Here is an 18,269-nt window from a genome sequence, read left to right as displayed (position 1 = left end):
CTGTAAATGGAAAGAGCTGAAATTTCACAGTGTAAGCACTCAGTTGATGCTGCATTTGGAATGTAAAGGGCACAGATGGGGCTTCCCCAGTGCAGGTAAACACTGCTGGGGGAGCTCAGGTGAGCAGGAGCTGCAGGTGCAGATGTGGAAATTCCTCCTCTCATGGGAGCTCAGGTGAGCAGGAGGAGCTGCAGGTGTGGAAATTCCTCCTCTCACCCAGAGCTCAGGTGAGTGGAAGCTGCAGGTGCAGGTGTGGGAATTCCTCCTCATTCTCTCACCCAGAGCTCAGGTGAGCAGGAGGAGCTGCAGGTGTGGAAATTCCTCCTCTCATGGGAGCCCAGGTGAGTGGGAGCTGCAGGTGTGGAAATTCCTCCTCTCATCTCCCACTGAGAGCTCAGGTGAGCAGCAGGAGCTGCAGGCACAGGTGTGGAAATCTGTCCCAGATTTGCCCCGCTGGGGATTCAGCCCAGGCGGAGCCCAGGGAGGGCAGGGCTGGGGCTGGGGCTGGGGCTGAGGATGATGATGATGATGATGATGATGATGATGATGATGATGATGATGATGATGATGCTCCCAGCAGTGAGCGCACCCACAGGGCTCTGCCTTCAGCAGCACACTCCCAAAGGGGGATTTCTACAAGGACAGACTTCAGAGCATTCCCAGTGCTCTAAATCACACACACAGGATAAAGAGAACAGAAGTGAGACAAGCTCAGCACACTGTGGGGGTGTTTAGTGTTTTATAGCCATTGTTTTGCACCATTCCCTTGCCTAAATCAAGAACAGCGGTGTCAGAAACAATTTTTTAAAGTATGAAAATAAACAAAATGATTGTACTAGTTGTGAGCATTGCTGAATGTTTTCCAGAGGAAGTCTTGCTGGACTGAAGGTCAAACTCTAACTATAACAGTGGTCTAAGACAAGAACAACTTAAAAGTCCATGAAGACATGTGGAAATTACATCAATGCATGACTGTATTTCATAAGAATCCTCACAGAACAAATACTACTATTTCCAGTCCTCAGAAGTGAAGAATGCATGTCACAAAGTTTTCACACAAAGTTTAGGCAAGTGTGCTTTCCAGCTCTTCACATGTGGTAGGTGAGTGTTGTTATCCCTATAAAAATAAACACCCTTTATATATAAGGACTATATGTAAGGACTTGCTGTTGCACAGGGCCTCTGCTTGGCCCCAGCAGCGTCACCAGGATGTCCCCACAGTGAGGGGCTGGCACCAAAGCAGCTCAGCTGCTCCTGGCATAAATGCAGTGTAATGCCAAAGATATTCATGGAATTCCCTTGCCCACAGGTGACAGAGCTGCTCTGAGGCTGTGTAAGAGCAGCAAGAAAAGCTCACTGTGGCTCTTGAATACATAAAACCCAAACTGCCAAGGCCAAGGAACACTCCAGCACTTGTCTTTCATCCCACTCCTCCCAAGGTCAGCATTTTTAGAAGCACATGTTTTTAGTGCTCAGGATTCCATCACTGAAGTTATGCTGTAATAGGTACAGAAACAGCTGGATTTATAGTCCTGTATTTAAACAAGATTTAAACTCACTGTAACTTCAAAACTTTCCACAGGAGCAAATCAATTTGACACGAGCAAGTATCCCTGGATTGCTGCAGTCAAGAGATATGGGTATGGACCAAACCACTCTGAGATCCTGATACACATTACACCTACAAAAAAATCTGAATTGGAGTTCAGAGCCCAATTTCACAAGTCAAACCCATTGCTGATCCAAAACCAGACGTGGATGGGTCAAATTTCCAGAAAGTCCTACACTCCCTTTCTGCACAGGTAAGCGGAGGAGTTTTTATCACCGTGGTCCTTTTTCATGGTAATTATTGAACTGAGAGAAAAAAAGTTAATTATGGTTTGCGCTTTTTTAACTGGGAAGAAAAACCAGCAATTTTGTGCTACTATGAGAAAACTGCCCAGTTGTTTTCTGCCTTTTCTTCTCCTCCACCCTGCCCAAGCTCAGAGACATGGGGTAGGGGGAGGAAGGTATTTTTGGGTTAGATGTAATTTTCCCTTCCTTTCTGGAAAGTAAACAACAGAAGCTTGTGCTTGTCTCAGTTATGAGTAAAAAATAAACCAGGGCTTCATAATAAACTCACCTGGCATTTAGCAGACATGGATCTCCCCAAAACACACAGAAAATGGGATGCCACAGAACCTTGTCAGTGACAAACAAGTATGATGGAGGAAAGCAAAGACTTCATCATGTTTTTGAACACAATTACATATTCCAAGATCAGAAAGCAGCAGCAGTCACATATACCTACAGTACAATGCATACACAGAGCCTGGCTAATGTGTGATTTAATATTCATGTCTTATCAAGTATGTAAATGTGCATTCTCATAGAAAACACACATCATACACTCGAAGCCAGGCATGTGTTACCAAGATAATGTTGAACATTTATTTCTGCATTTCAAATTATGAAATCTGTTAGACTTCTCCTTGTTCTTTACAAAATAAGTAGTTTTCCAATTCTCATCCCTCAGTTCTATGTGTATTTTGAGACATCCTAGCTCCCTGCCAAAATCAGTGGTGTCTTTAAAACTTCTTAAGGAATGTAATAGGTCTGGAAACTCTTAGTAGGCTACTAAATCCCCCTGAAAACCCTGGCAAATTCCCAGAGTGCCCATTCTCACAGGGATACATGGCCTAATTACAAACCCATTAAACACTGTGGGTTCAAGGGTCTGCTTTAAGCCTGCAATTATTTGATCCTCCCCACAGTAAAAGCTCCAGTGAAACAGAGACAGGCAAAACAGAGCCAACAGGAGAGGCAGAAGCAGGATCAGAGAGCGGGCAAACTGAAATTGTGAGGAAGTGAACAGCAGAGGAAAAAAACCAAGCAGGGAGGGATCCTGTGGAGCTGCCCCTGGCACAGGTGTGCTCACCCTTGGCAGCGTGCAATGCATTCATTTGCTGTAACACATGAGCAATGCCAGGGCACAGACCTGGCACTGAGGGATTGGGAGCAGCTCTGTGGCTGGGCAAGGAGCAGGGAACCCTGGAGCTGCCTCTGGCAAGGTGTGCTCATTGTGGCAGCAGAATGCCATGTATTCATTTGCTCTAACACACGAGCAATGCCAGGGCACCTCCCTGGTACCAAAGGAATGGAGCAGCTCTCCATGGCTGGATAAGGAGCAGGGAACCCTGGAGCTGCCCCTGGCACAGGTGTGCTCACCCTTGGCAGCATGCAATGCATTCATTTGCAGTAACACATGAGCTGAGCTGTGGGAATGCTCAGACAGCACTCAGTGTGCACTGAACACGCCAGGCATGAGCACCCACCCATTTCCCAGGCACAGGCACCTCCTGGCTCCTCGTGTCACCCATGGGGCTTGGACATGGGCCCCAGGAAGGCAGGACAAGTTCTCACTGAGACAAACAACAGAGATCTCTTTTCCCACATTCACACATGCAGCACATTTGCCCTTTCATATTTTAAGACAGAAAATCTAATGCAAACCATTAGGAAAAGCTCTCGGTTTTCTCTCCCAGATCTGCAGTCTCAGTGTGGCCTGAGAAGGATGGCTGGGATGAGGACAGCTCTCCCAGTGTTCTGACAGTCCAGAGTCAGCACTTTTGCCTCTGCATTTTCCATACTGTACTTGTGCCATGCGAGCCTTGTACTTTGTCATTTCACATTAAAAAAGACCAGAAAGAGACATTTAAGTCATGGACTTAATTCAAATGATCTCATGGACAGGGCTGTGGAGCCAGCTAATCTGTGACATTGAGACACAACCTATTTTTCTTGCTGGCTATTTGCTTATGTCATTTGGGTGGTGAAAAGAACCTCTCATCCAGAATGCCAGTGCCCTGCAGTCCCAGGTGTGTGACATTCCCAGGTGTGTGACATTCCCAGTGCCCTGCAGTCCCGGGTGTGTGGCATTCCCAGCGCAGAGCAGCCTGGGGACACTGAGGGTGTTCACTCCTTGGGCTCTCTGTGTCCCCAGCAGTTCCACTCCAGTTTTTGCTGGAGTGAAGGCCTCTCTGTGCTTCTGCTCCTTTTTTCCCGGAGCTGTGGTTTCAAAGTTAACCAGAAAAGTGTGACTGAGCCTTCTCAACTGCATTAGCACTGCACAGGAAAACCTGTGGTTAACGGATCTCAATTCTCTCCTCTTCTTTTCTTCTGTGTTTGCACCATTATCCGTTTTCACCCCATCAGCACATGCAGCTTTACATGCCCTGTTTTGACCCTCTTTTTCCACGGAATCACCCGCTATTGTCCCAATAAATTTAACTCATGGCTCCTGGTACGGCTGCAGAAACTCAGAACCCCAAAAAGCCTGTTAGCCAGAGCTAGCTGCAGCAATGTCTGTGGCTCTAAGGCAAGCTCCAAACCCGCCAAAACACAACAAAACAAACAAAAACACCAACAAACAAACACACAAAACTCGGGGAGGGGGATTAAAAAAAAAAACAAAACCTCAAGCTTTTCAGCCTTTTCAGCCTTTTCAGCCAAGCGTTTTATCAGGCTTGCAAACACCTGCAAATCACTTGCACTGCAAAGCCTGTCGCCTAACAAAGACAAAGCTTTGCAATACAATACCATTAGACCTGAATAATTTAGGCATTGAAACAAATATTTTGAGGCCAAGACTGTTTCCTTTCCTGAATGAGAAATTACCCTGGCTTGGACTCATTACAGACCTACTGAGAAACAAAACCAGAACCAAATGAGGAAATGCTCAGTGTGGTGAGACTTTACCACCTCAATTCTCACAGTCCAGCTGCACTGAACATGCACAGGGCTCAGGAGGGAAGGCAGGAGCTTCCCCATTTTCCTCTCCTCTAGCAGAGGACACGATGGCGAAGGGATCAGCAGGGCTGAGAGATGTGGTCTCACTCACACAGGCTGCATTGACATTATTTGTTCCTTGAACCCTGGCTTTGCTGCTTTGAAAGGTGAGCTTTTCCAAAAGGAAATAAATACAAGTACCAATAATGTTGTTTCGCAGTCGTGTGAATGAGTCCTAATGTCACCCAGAGGTCGTTTGGGGAACGAGGTGATGCTGTGGTCCTATGGACCAACAGGAGAACACAATATTGAATGGATCACTGGCTTTTCTAGACTCCATGAGGAATTCCAGTTGAGCTATTGGGATACAGTTTGCTTTTCTGCAGGCTGGACAGTGAACCCGTTTCTGTGTGTTGTTCTGAGCTACTTGTGGTTCCAGATTTTGGAGCAGCTTCCTCCCCTAGCCAGATTTTTAAGGGATACTACTGCTAAGTATTGCCAGCTCTTCTCAAATCAGCAGCAAGCAGAACTCTTTGTTTTTCAAGGACACAGATTTAACAATAGTGTGCTCTTCCACATTAACTCCCTTTTGTTCATTTTCTGACTCTAAATGCTCTGTTGAGTGTTATTTGGTTCTATGAATTTACCTTGTATTTGTTTCAGCCTGGTGGTTGTGCATCAGAAGCCCAGAGGGGTCTGTGAGCAGCAGTGCCAGACCCTCCAAACTCATCCCTAAAGGATGAAGCTGCACACTCTTCCTCCTGCTCCTCACAGCAAGGAGCAAGATCAGAGCAGCACACCTCAGCAAGGTGCTAAGGGAAAACTACTTACTTACCCTTATCTCTGAATTCGAGGGTTCCATTGTTTCTTTCAATTGTGGGGTGAACTTTCTGCTGATGGTTTGCCTCTTTGTTTCTTATCTTGGTGAAATCACAGAGGAAGCAGAGTAAAAGGGTGAGTAAGAGAGAAGCAAACACTCAGTGTTTAACTGGAATCAACACAAGGGTCAGCTGCTCCTTGGGTCACCGGGGCCTGCCCTCGGGAACCTGCAGGCCACGTCCATGGGCAGAATGAAGATACAGCTCTGTCATCCCTAGAGTGACAAGGGATTATGTTAGTTGCAGGTTGGCTTGTCCTTCTGGGCCTAGTATTTTCTATCAGGAGAGGTCCATTCGGTGGGAGGCAATGCTTTGTCCTCCGTTGAGGAAGTTGGTCATGCTTAGGTGGTGGATTAAAGGGTTAAAGTACCCCAGGGATGTGGAGAACCCCAGGGGTTGGAAAAGCCCTCTAGGACTGTCCATTCCCCAGCACTCCAAGGCCACCAATGACCATGTCCCCAAGTGCCACATCCAACCACACACAGCCTTTAAGTCCCTCCAGGGGTGGGGACTCCTCCACTGCCCCGGGCAGCTGTGCCAGGGCTGGGCAACCACTTCTGGGAAGAAATTCTCTCTAATATGCAAACAAAATCTCTCTGGCAGAGCCTGAGGCCATTTCCTTTTGTCCTATCACTGTTATCTGGGAGGAGAAGAGACCCCACCTCACCGTTGGGTCCCCCTGCAAAGCTCCCTTCTCTGACTGCCCACAGCAGCAGAGATAACATTGTCCTCAAGAAGCAGGTCTCACTGTTGGCTGGCTGGGAGCTTTCCCTAGGAAAGGCCCAAAGGAATCTCAGTGTTTGACTCACAGATCACACAGCCTGTGTCACCCGCGCTGCTCTCTCCTTCCAAGCACGGGGCTCTCCAAGAGTGGAAACTCTCTCCCTGCCTGTCAGGTATGTCAGTCCTCTTTGGGCTATTTACAGATTGCCAGACGAGTTCCTTCCTTTTCTCTCTCTTTGTGGTTAATTAGGCAGTTCTACTTTTTTTTGGTTCACCTAGAACTTTTGAAACAAGTCCTTTTTTTTTGCCATTTTAGTTCAGTCTGTTTGCACATCACCCTGCACTTCCCAAGCTTTGTTCAGTGGAGGCTCTGCAATGGGCACCTGGTTACAAAATCACATGTATTTTTAATGCCTCCTCCAGTCTTACACTGCTTGGTGAAATCTGCTATTGTTTAAGGCATCAGGTAATGACAGGAGGGACCTGCAGGAGCACATGGCTTGTCCCAGGAAAAGGACTGGAACTCTGTAAGAATTACTGCAGGAAAGGGTCAATGTAAGATATTTATAATAATTTGAACACTGATGCTGGAAAGGATATAATCAGTATTTCTCCCACTCCTCTCTGTAAGAAGATGCAGTATTTTTGTTCTCTAGATCTTTTGAAGTTTTTTTCTTGCCCATTTTTGACACTTCTATTGCTTCTGTGATAACTAAAACCTCCTTCTTTGGAAGTTCATTTTGCAAAAGTGCTTGATCTGTACAGCTAATTCTCATCTTCCCCTCTTCACTGCATCTGCCCTGCAGATCACTCACTGGGCAGTCCCACAAAGAAACGGGGATTCAGTTTCCACCTTTCTTGGCAGAAGTTACCGCTCTCAAGCCGCAGACATTTTAGTGTGTGTAGCCGGTAATAAAAGATTTCAGAAATTCCTGCCATGTCTGCCTCAGAGGTAATAAACCTCTAAAGGAACGCAGCAGAAAGCAGTGTGGTGTCTGGTTTGAATGAGAGGAATGACTGCAATTCATATTGCTGCTGCTGATGTTTGTCAGTCTCTTAGTAAAAATGAAACTTAATGCAGATGAAACTTTGTAAGAATGAAACAAATACCGGTGGCAGAGAAATCTTTTCACAGCGCTCAGAGCTGCCTGTCCGTGCAAAAAATCACCGCTATCTCCCTCCCAAGGAGGGAGAATGAGTCGTGAATGAGGATGCAAGATCTTGCAGAGCGTCTGCGGCTGCATTAATTTGACAAAGGCGATGAGTGTGCACGAAGCAGGCACGGAGGCGCAGACATGGAGCCGCTCCCCTTCCCCTCACATCCCCTCCTTTTCCCGAGCCGCCCGGGGGAGCGGGGCGCGGGCAGGTGCGGGGCCGCTCCATCCCCGCTCTGCCCGGGCAGGAGCGCGGCGCGCCTCGGGGGCGGGCGGTGTTTGTTTGTTCCCTGCCCCATCGCGCTGTGATGATCGCCGGGAGGAAGGAGCCTTCAGGTCAGCCGGAGAACTGCTGGCCCGGCGGCCGGCGGACAAGGGCTGCTTTGATCGGCGGGCAGCGGGAGCGCCGGGCTCGGATGTCCCGGCCGTGCGGGAGCCCCGCGGCGCCGCCGCTGCCCGCGGGCGCTGAGCGCCGCCGGCCGCTGCCCGGCACAGCCCCGCCAGCCTGAACTGGAGCCCCAGCCCGAGCCTGAGCCCCGGCCCGAGCCTGAGATCCAGCCCCAGCCCCAACCCCAGCCCCAGCCCGAGCCTGAGACCCAGCCCCAGCCCCAGCCCCAGCCCCAGCCCCAGCCGCAGCCGGCGCCGCCTCCCCGCGGGCCCCGCGGGCGCGGACCCGCCGGCTCGGGCCGTCCCCGCCGCCTCCGCCCGGCGCCGCCCGGGGATGTGCGAGGCGGCCCCGCGGCCGGAGCCCTGCGAGCAGCAGCGGGTGAGTTGAGTGCGGGACGGGGCTGCGGGAGCGGGGCGGCACGCACGGACGGACGGACGGACGGGGCTCCGCAAACTGGGAGCTAGCAGCCGGCAGCGGCGCTCCCCGAGCCGGGACGCTGGGGCTGGGGCTGGGGCCGGGCTCGGCCGGGGGTCGCACGCCGGGAGCAGCGCCCCGAGCCACCCTCGGCGGGCCGGGACCGGCCCGGGCAGCGGCTGCGGCACCGCCGAGCGCCCTCCCCGCCCAGGGCGGCCCGGCCCGGCCTTAGGCGCCTCCCCGGGGGCCGGAGCCGCGCTCCGAGGGCTCTGGGAGTGTGCAGAGCTCCGGGGATGTGCGGGGTTACGGGGCTGTGCTGGGATCCGGACTGTGCCCGGCTCCTGGGCTGTGCCGAGATGCGGGCTGTGCCGGGCTCTGGGGATGCGCAGAGCTCCGGGAATGTGTAGAGCTCCTGGGATGTGCAGGGATCCGGAGATGTGCAGAGCTCCGGGGATGTGCCGGACTCCAGGGCTCTGCCCGGCTCCGAGGTTGTTCCCTGCTCCCGGGTTGTTCCTTGCTCCGGAGCTGTGTCTGGCTCCAGGGCTGTGCTCGGCTCCGAGGATGTGCCCGGCTCCCGGGTTGTTCCCTGCTCCGGGGCTCTGCCCGGCTCCAGGGCTGTGCCGGGCTCCGTGCGGCGCAAGAGCAGCAGCCCCCGCAGGCTGCCCGGCGATGCCCCCTGGCACTGCCCGGCTGGCACGGGGCAGGCTGCACAAGTTAATGAAAACACAGTGAAGTATTCCCCTCATGTGCTGCATTTTCTGTGGAGGCGACGTTGGGAACCAAGTAAGCCACAAATCGATTTTAACTAACCCATCCCAAAACCAAAAGCTAATGCATTCTTTAACTCCTTGTGCCATCTAGATGAGCATCACTAGAAACATCTTCAGCTCTCTGTGGTGTCTAAGCTTTAGCAGGCAGAGCAGAGGGGATCACAAAAGCACCAGAGAAGTGTAAGAAAACCAGAATACCGAGGCTTGCATCTGCTTAAATTATTCCTACGGTTTCGCTGTGCTTGCAGTAGCACATAAAGCAGCTTCTACCTGGTGGTCGTTAATGCAAATGGATTCAACTCTCCAAATAACTAGAAGTAAAAATTAGGTGCCTTTAGACGCGAGGAGCTCTCTCCTGCAGGAACAGAAAGATTAGCTCGCTTGGAAAACGTAGATGACTGCAAAGAACATATTTACACATGAAAGGTGCAGTGTTTCCTGCTGCTCTAAGGAACTGTATTTTCAGCGCTCAAAGTCACCGCCAGAGTCAGGAGATAAGCATCATTGCTCCGGTGAGGCTCCGAGTGCTCAGAGCATTCCGGAGACTCGGCACTATTTAGTCTGTATAAATAACTTCTCTTTTGCTGCTTAATATGACTGAAAGTGGGAAGGGGATAATGGTTAATTTGCTTTTTTATTACCTATGAACTTCTAGCCCATAGTTAATGGAGGGCAGTTTTCTCACTCCTTGCACGTTTCAGTGGGATTTCAGTCCTGTGCCTCAGAGACCACTGGCTCATTTGACCAAAAATCCTGTTCTTCAGAGAAAAACAGCAGCTGATGAGGCACGTGAAAGTAGTTGTGCTGGTCCCTGTAGTGCAGAAAGACAGAGGCTGGGCAGACCTCAGGATTCATCCTCCTGAGCCATGGAAGAGCTGCAGTCTGGCACTGCCAGCCACCTCCTGCAGCTTCATGTCCCAGGAGCAGGGACAGAAGGGCAGATGAGACACACAGAAATAAAATGTGCTCTCGTTTATGTAGAGGAACAGTGTGAGAATGTCCAGTGAGCCACCAAGATAGGTGTTGGTAAACCCATGGAACATGAAATCTCTCTTACTTACATCTGTAGAAGCCTCTCTTACTTACATCTGTGGGATATTTGCCATCTTTAGTTTATTAATAAACATACACTTTAGGGACCTGTTTCTGCAGCAGAGGAGCCTCATTCTAGGGGAGGGGGACATCGGAGGAAGGAAGAGATTATTGGAAACTAAGGAATGTGAATCGGGCAGAAAACTAAGGAAAATAACCAGGCAGGAGTCCAGTGGAAAAGCAAAGACTGGAGATCTGAGAGACTGCAGCAGTTTGAGGAGAGTTTGAGTTGGGATGAACACAAGGCAGCAATAATACGGCTAAGCCGGTTTAAAATAATGAAGTTCTGAGTCTTAGACTTGGCTGGATGCATAGCCTGGGAAGGGTCCCTCACTGACTTATGGGGAGGGGGTGTAAGGAAGGCTGACCTTTGTGTGAGGGGTCTGCTGAATGTAGTGTTCCCATTATTTATCCCAGTGAAATTCCCATATTTTTTCCCATTGAATGGAAAGGGTGTGTACTGCCTGTGGATGTAAAGAGCCCCAGGAAATGCTGGCAGGGATCTCATTGTGAAATACTGAGAAATGCATCGCTGTGTGTGTAGGGATTGGAATCCCAGCTGGTGGAGGAAGGTCTGGCCCTGGATGAGTGGGAGCAGGTGAAGGGAGGGCCCAGAGCTGCCAGCAGAGCCCTGCAAAGGTGGCCCAGGTCCCTCTGAAGAGCAGGAGAATCTCCAGAGCTGCTGCAGGGGCTGCACGAGGGAGCGTGAGCTGTGCCGGCGGCGTTGCGTGACTGCGAGTGCCGCGCTCTAACCTCCGCAGACAGGCTGCTCGCAGCTCCTTAAAAATTGCTGTGAACACTCACTGTCTTCAGCGTGAGTCTGACAGGCTCCCAGCACAGCCTGAGTTTTTTTTTCTATTTTTAGAGCCAGCTGTAAAGCTGTAGTCAAGAACTGCTTACATAATATTTTAGAAGTGACAGCGAAGCACAATGGCATATTTTGACCTTTGGCATTAGATAAGTAATTGGCAGGTTAAGTTAATTTTTATTCAAGCAAAGAGACTTGCTTTTTACTGCTTGTGAACTCCTGTACCTTCACACAAGATTAAACCCCACGGGTACATTTTAAAAATAGGTTTTGGTTCACTGGCCTTCCTTTTCTGTGCGGTGTGAAGGAAGCTCCTCCACGTGAAGGAACTCCACTCTTCTGCTCTCCATCCATGACACAAAGTGCGTGGTACGTGAGTGTGAGTGTGTGTGAGTGAGTGTGAGTGTGTGTGTGTGAGTGTGCACGGGCCTGGCAGAGGGCAGGATTCTTCACTTCCTGACTGACAGCCCTGTGGTATTACAAACAACAGGAAAACTCACCTAGAAAACACCTTTGTTGTGTGCAGTTGAGGAGCTGGTTTCGAGCCTGTGACTCAGGGTAAGCGCTCAGTGAATATTGCCTTTTCTATTGCAGACACTGGGTTATGGGCAAGTCAGAAAGCCAGATGGATATAACTGAAATGAATACTCCAAAACCAAAGAAGAAGCTGGGATGGAGTGGCCTGGAAATAGGGCTGGCTGTGGTGGTGCTGCTGCTGGCCATCGTGGCCGTCACCATGATCGTCCTGTACGCCACGTACGACGGTGAGTGCACGGGGCTGTACATGGGAGCAGGCAGGGGGAAATGGGGCTGGGATGGATGAAATGTGAAGCTGCTGTGCCTGGGAGCACAGGTGCAGGCAAGGGAAAGGTTGGGATGGATGAAATGTGAAGCTGCCGTGCCTGGGAGCACAGGTACAGGCAGGGGGAAGGTTTGGATGGATGAAATGTGAAGCTGCTGTGCCTGGGAGCACAGGTGCAGGCAGGGGGAAGGTTTGGATGGATGAAATGTAAAGCTGCCATACCTGGCAGCACAGGTACAGGCAGGGGAAGGTATGGAATGCTGGCTGAAATGCAAAGCTGCCATACATGGCTTGTTGCTGGAAAAACTCCGAAACCGCCTCTTTCCAACTGGGACTCGGTAGATTCGTTTGTTCCTGCAAAGTTATGGTAAACACAAACCATCTGCTGGTTCTGACTGAGGAATACTTCTGTTTGTAATTAATGCTTCAGTAAGCAACGATCCCAACAAAGAACAACATTGCTGAAGAGAACCAAACTCCAGGGCTCCCTTTGTGTTCCTGTTTTTCCTTTTTCAGGCTGTTGCAGCAAGGACTCTCAGTGAGTGTAGTCATCCTGAGAGGCTTTGTGCTTCAGTAGCCAGAGCAAAATAATTTCATTCAGGGGGAAATACATTGGAAAGTTTTGGAAAAGATAATACAGAGAAGCTAAAATTTCCATCTAGGGTCAAACTAGAATTTTTCCTTATATTGGAATTAAGTGTTTCTTTATAAATTTTGAAGTACTTAATAGTTGTGCTTAAGCTTTTTATTGAAGTATAGTTCAATTATGGACTGGAAAAATACCATTATGGGGAAAAAAAGAAAGTTTTATTTTCAAAGTCTCAAAAGGAAATATTTTAATTTTCCTGAATCCTGTATTTTTTTCAGAATACTTCAGAGTGAATGTCTCAGAATTTTCATATAATTCCTTGAAAATCCTTTTGTCATTGTGAAGTATTGCTAAATCCAAACTGGCTTTGTCATTCTCTCCAGTCCTTGAGCTATTTTTCTCTAAATTGCTTCTCTGTTATAAAAATAGTATTTTGCCCACCTCCAATTGATGGGTCATTTTCCTCTGATGACTACAAAAATTCCACATGATGAGTGACTAGCACTGAATGACCCTAAAGGGTTGAAGATGACGGTATTTTTAGAGCCTGATCCTATAAATATTCCCTTACTGACTGTAAGGTGTCCATTCATATTATCTTACTGTACAGTGCCATTAAGTTGACTGTCAATGGAAATATCTACAGTAGATTTTATTATATTGACATTGAGTAAATAGTTAAGTAAATAATTCAGTAAATAATTAAGAATATGACTTATGTATTCTCTTTTAGATGGCATTTGCAAGACACCAGACTGTATCAAATCAGGTAAGAATGAAAATACATATGTTTTAAATTAATTTATGTAGTTTAAAACAAAGTTGCTACCACAGAATTCTCCCATCTAACTGCAGAAAAGTGTGGCACAGGGAAGCGTGGGTCTGTTACCCCACATGATTTCCTTAGCATAGTTCTGCAAAAGTAAACTTGTGTACATTTGAGCATTTTTTGGATAAGCTGACACACTCTGATGACTTCCCTGAGCTCAGGCACACAGCCTGATGGAACAGGGATTTTGGTCTCAGTTTTTTTAAGTCTCTGTTTCTTACCTAGGTAAGCATATTGTTTTGCTCCTGAATCCTCCCCAGGTCACTGGCTGCTTTGCCAGCTCATATTTCTTTATTTGTAAGCTATTAAAGCAACAACTGGCAATCAGGAGCACTACAGTAAGATTAATCATTACTAGTAATTGATATGAAGCTCTACATTCTTGGTGCCAGAGTAAACAAGTGACAGTAGGAACAAAGCCCAGCACTGGTGTGTCACAGCAGCACTGAGCACTGATCAAGAGTGCACTGCGTATTACCTGTATTTGCATAGGTATAAATTCACCTGGATCAGAGATAAAATAATAAAATATTCGTAACATAATCAATTATAATATATAACTAATTCATAATTAAACATAATTTGTTATAATATATCCGTGGTATCAGCCAAATAATGAATGGTTATCTGGGGGCTCAGGTGTGCAAGCAGCACTCTTGAGGAGTGTGTTCTGCATGTCATACTCACTGTATGTGCTTCACATGCAGCCCTAAATGAAACACCACAGTGCCCACAGCTGAGCCCTTCCCGGTGCTTTTGCAGGGTTTAGGCTTTAGGTTCTGCTAAAATTGGATAGCTGATATTGGCTGGGCTGGACCTTGGAGCAGGAGAGCGATGGGAGATGATTATTTCTGTGGCACATTGGATTACCCAGGTGCTCACTCCAAGCACAGCAACCCGACTGCACAGTTCAAGCCAGGTTTGATATTACACTGTTAATGATTAGATTTAAGCAAGACCTGGATTTCTCCTGGCTTCTGTTGTGAGGTTTTTCCCAAAGGACAAGTCAGTGGATAAGGGCTGTATTTTCTTGGTGTCAGGAGGTGTTTCTGTCCTGCTGTCGGTGTTTGGCAGGGCTGGGTGTCCAGCCTGGCTGGGAAGGTCTGTGCTGCTGGACTGACACGTGCCAAGGGCACCCAGGGCACAGGGATGCCCTTCAGGTGCTGCCCAGCCTGCAGAGAGATCAGAGGGACACCCTAGAACAGGAGATGGTAGGGATGGTTACAGCCTTCCTCTTCCACAGCAGACAGGTGGAGCTAGGACAGGAATAAACTGCAGCATCCAAAGCACTCCCCTTCCCCTAACTGAAACAGGGCAAAAGGACAGAAACCAGCGCCAGGGCTTCCACAATCCCAGAGCACTTGGGGCTGCAGCAAGCGTCACAGTTAGTGAAAACATGACTGAATTTCCCAGTCCCTGGCTGTTGGCATGATCCTGTGTCCCTTCAAATCAAAGTCACTCTGAAGCCGTCGACTTCAGCAGGGAAACCATCACTAGCAGGCTTTGCATCTATTTCCACAGTGGGTTTTGTGCTACAGAAGCAGTCTGAGGTTGCAAATGCACCTGTCCATGGCTATTTCCATCTTGCAGGTGCTGGAACACTGTAAAATCATCAGGTGTTGGCCTAGGATGTGACACTCCTGAGCCAGCAGGAAAATGGGGGCAGGCAAACCAACACAAACAGCACAGACTGTCTCTCCATTTCCACCAGCACAAGAGACATGGAAAATATTGAAAGCACTGGAAAAATAACTATAAATATTTGACTTGCCCATGTGCAGGAATGAACACTTGAAATCACAAGCCTCATAATTTACTAAAAATAATGTCAGAAAAATGGGAAGAATATTCAGTATCCTGGGAAATTCAGAGGTATCCCTAGCTCCTGCCTGACTCCCCAGATCTCTCTTGTCTGTGACAGACTCTGTTCTGGCACACTGGTGGTAGAAGCAGTCTGGGTGGAATAGGAATAGGCACAGGGAGAAGCCCAGGGGTTTATGGGCAGCAGCTGGGAAGCTGTCACCAAGGAATTGGATTTCACTGAGAATCCCTGTCACGACTGGTCAGTGACCGGCCAGTCTTGGACAGGGGAGTCACAGGGATAGCAAGAGGCAGTATCAGCTCTAGAGAAAAATGGGGAGCAGCTATAGTAATGAGTGTAGCTTCCAGAAGGCTTTAACAGAAAAACCTTTCCTGACAAGAACTGAAATAGTCCAACAAAATCGGTATTTGGTTGAAATAGACAGGATTGAGTTGAGTCTAAATCATACTTAATTACCAAAATTACATCACAGTGGATAGTTAACCTCTGCTATGCCTTGTGCTTTTAATGTCCCTTTTCACCACGTTTCAGTACAAAGAAGGCTAAGTGAAGGGTAAATGAAGGGTAAATGAAACATCCTACATTTTATTCAGAACTGAGTGACCCCTCACAGGGAGCAGGAACATCTGCCAGTACACTATCAGTAAACACAGCCAACTGGAGAGTGTGGAAGCGTGGTCAGCACAGGAATAGCAATTCCTTGTTCACCGCTGAGAACTCGGTTTGCTCTAGAACATCCCAGTACGCTCGGGCCTGTTCTAGACTGAGGACATTTGTGCCCTCCCTCCTGAGAGACAAGGAGTGTGTGCAAAGCGTGTGCAAAGCGTGTGCAAAGTGTGTCTGTGTGCTGCAGCTGCCAGGATCCTGGAGAACATGGACCCCAGCGCCAGGCCCTGCCAGGACTTCTACCAGTACGCGTGCGGAGGGTGGCTCAAGAGGAACGTCATCCCCGAGACCAGCTCCCGTTATAGCAACTTTGACATTTTGAGAGACGAGCTGGAAGTTGTTCTGAAAGGTCAGTGCAGTTTGGGGACTAAATAAAGTTTCTGCTTTGCCTTCCGTGTTATCCCGAGAAGTTGTGGTTTTCTAGCAAAGCTTAAAATACTGCCAGATATTTCAGGTTTTTTGTGTTTGGTTCAGGACAAATGTGCCCCAAAGTGTTTGGGGGCTCTGGGAGTGTGCTGCTGTGTGTGGCACTGGAGCAGGGCTGGGCAGACCTGCCCTTGCTGCTATCTGCAGGTCAGAGCAGCTGCAGTCCCCACCCTGAGCCTGCCCAGTGCAGCACCTGGCAGGAGGAGGAAGAGGAGGAGGGAGAGCTCTGTCTGTGTGCACATCAGCTGAAATGCTGCAAGCTGCTCCCTGGCAGCCCATGCCCTGCCTATCTGTGTTCCATCACACAGCCCAAAGAGCAGGGAAGCTATTTCCCTATCTGCCATATCAACAGTATCACATTCTTCACCATCCCTTTTCTCAGGTGAGAATAACAGAGTCCAAGAAGGCAGTCTGTACTCATGTAACACTCTCCAGCCCATTCTCTCCAGGCTAAATATCCTTTTTTTTTTACTTTGCCTATCTCCTGGTTTTGCCAGCTGTGTCTTCTCACAATAGCCTGGTTGTTTAAAACCTGTCCCTGAGGAGTCAGAGCGTTTGTATTTCCCCCAGGGACCCTACAGAGTTGTGTCCTGGCTCTGTTCCATCAGCACAGACTGCAGCCCCTGCAGGGCCCTTCACCTGCAGAGCTTTCCCCTCTGCTGAAGGGCAGAGCCTCCCTGGGCTGGGCACAGAGCTCTCCTGGCACAGCCCTGCTCCCCAGAGCCTGCCAGCACTGAGCAGAGTGACCATGAGAGAGCAGGAGTGACCAGCACAGAGCACCAATGACCATGGCAGAGCAGCAATGACCAGCACAGAGCAGGAATGACCATGACAGAGCAGGAGTGACAATGACAGAGCAGGAGTGACCATGACAGAGCAGGAGTGACCAGCACAGAGCAGCAGTGACCACAGGCAGAGCAGCAATGACCATGACAGAGCAGGAGTGACTGTGACAGAGCAGCAATGACCAGCACAGAGCAGGAATGACCATGACTCTCTGTGTATGTTCCAGATGTCCTCGACACCCCCAGCACCAACGATATCCCAGCAGTGCAGAAGGCCAAAACCCTCTACAGGTCCTGCATAAATGAAAGTAAGTGTCCCCTGAGGCCATGGCCTGCAGACACCCCAGCAGCACACAGAGGGTGCCCCAGGCAGCTGTGCCTGTGTCCTGTTCTGTGCATCCTTTCTCAGATGATATCCTGTGTGAAAACTGAAATGTGTCTATTCTATAGAGCCCAGTCAGAATGTCAGCAGTAACACTGGTATTGTACCTCCTGCTTTACTACCTTAAGTATTTTAGGTAACTCTTCAGTTACTAACTTGCTGCAGATATATAAACTCCTTTCAGTTAAATGGGAATTAACTTCTTTTGTAGAAACTAGCAGGGATGAGGTGAAGGCTGCCTGGCACACCAGGCTCTGCCACTAGAACAAAGAGCAGTAAAAGTTTGCAGGGCTTCCTAAACCATATTTTTATCATTTCTGTAATAGTGTGAATACTTTTCAAAACTAATTTCAAGCTATCTGCAGAGAGAGAAGAAGAAAGATGGTACTTCAATGTCATGGTCTCAAGGATCTGCATATGCTGTTTGTGACAGGAACATTTTTATATTAAATGTTAAAGCACAGTCATACATCAGAGCAAACTGCTGCTGTGGTGATGGGGGAAACTGTTCTCAGCTTCACTTTTCTGAACTCATTATAATATATGTTATAATACATAACATTTGTGGGGTTTAAAATGTCATGGTAACTCATTTTATTTTTTCCAAAAGCTGCCATCGATCTCCGAGGTGGAAGTCCTCTAATCAGTTTATTGCCAAATGTGTCTGAGTGGCCTGTAGCAACAACTAACTGGGATGATTCCTATGGTGAGATAACCTGTGCTTACTTCCTTTTAGTTAAAATACCTGAATTATTTAATTTATCGCTTACTAAAAATAGAGATTGACTATACCTTCCATTTGCTTAGGTACTGCTTGGACAGCTGAGACAGCTATTGCACAGCTCAACTCCAGATATGGAAAAAAAGTCCTTATTAATTTTTTTGTTGGCACGGACGACAAAAATTCCACAGCACATATCATTCATGTAAGTCTGCCTGGGTGCCTTGTTGATCACAAAAGTGCAGCAAATAAC

The 18,269-nt window shown here is 48.5% G+C and overlaps 1 protein-coding gene across 1 annotated transcript in view; it reads left to right on the top strand.

Moving 5' to 3' along the window:
* The first annotated feature begins 7,697 nt into the window (after positions 1 to 7,697).
* Positions 7,698 to 18,269, top strand: part of MME (membrane metalloendopeptidase) — a 32,463-nt gene continuing 21,891 nt past the window's right edge. The window contains exons 1-7 of the mRNA XM_074547569.1: positions 7,698 to 8,288; positions 11,589 to 11,758; positions 13,119 to 13,154; positions 15,890 to 16,051; positions 17,141 to 17,221; positions 17,906 to 18,001; positions 18,103 to 18,221. Of these exons, the coding sequence (XP_074403670.1) occupies positions 11,599 to 11,758; positions 13,119 to 13,154; positions 15,890 to 16,051; positions 17,141 to 17,221; positions 17,906 to 18,001; positions 18,103 to 18,221 (654 nt within the window). The 5' untranslated portion in view covers positions 7,698 to 8,288; positions 11,589 to 11,598. The remainder of the gene's footprint in view (positions 8,289 to 11,588; positions 11,759 to 13,118; positions 13,155 to 15,889; positions 16,052 to 17,140; positions 17,222 to 17,905; positions 18,002 to 18,102; positions 18,222 to 18,269) is intronic.

This window comes from Zonotrichia albicollis, chromosome 9 (genome assembly GCF_047830755.1).
Source record: "Zonotrichia albicollis isolate bZonAlb1 chromosome 9, bZonAlb1.hap1, whole genome shotgun sequence".
NCBI lineage: Eukaryota > Metazoa > Chordata > Aves > Passeriformes > Passerellidae > Zonotrichia > Zonotrichia albicollis.
The sequence above is the reverse complement of the archived record's forward strand: the minus strand, read 5'-3'. Positions and strand labels throughout refer to the sequence as shown.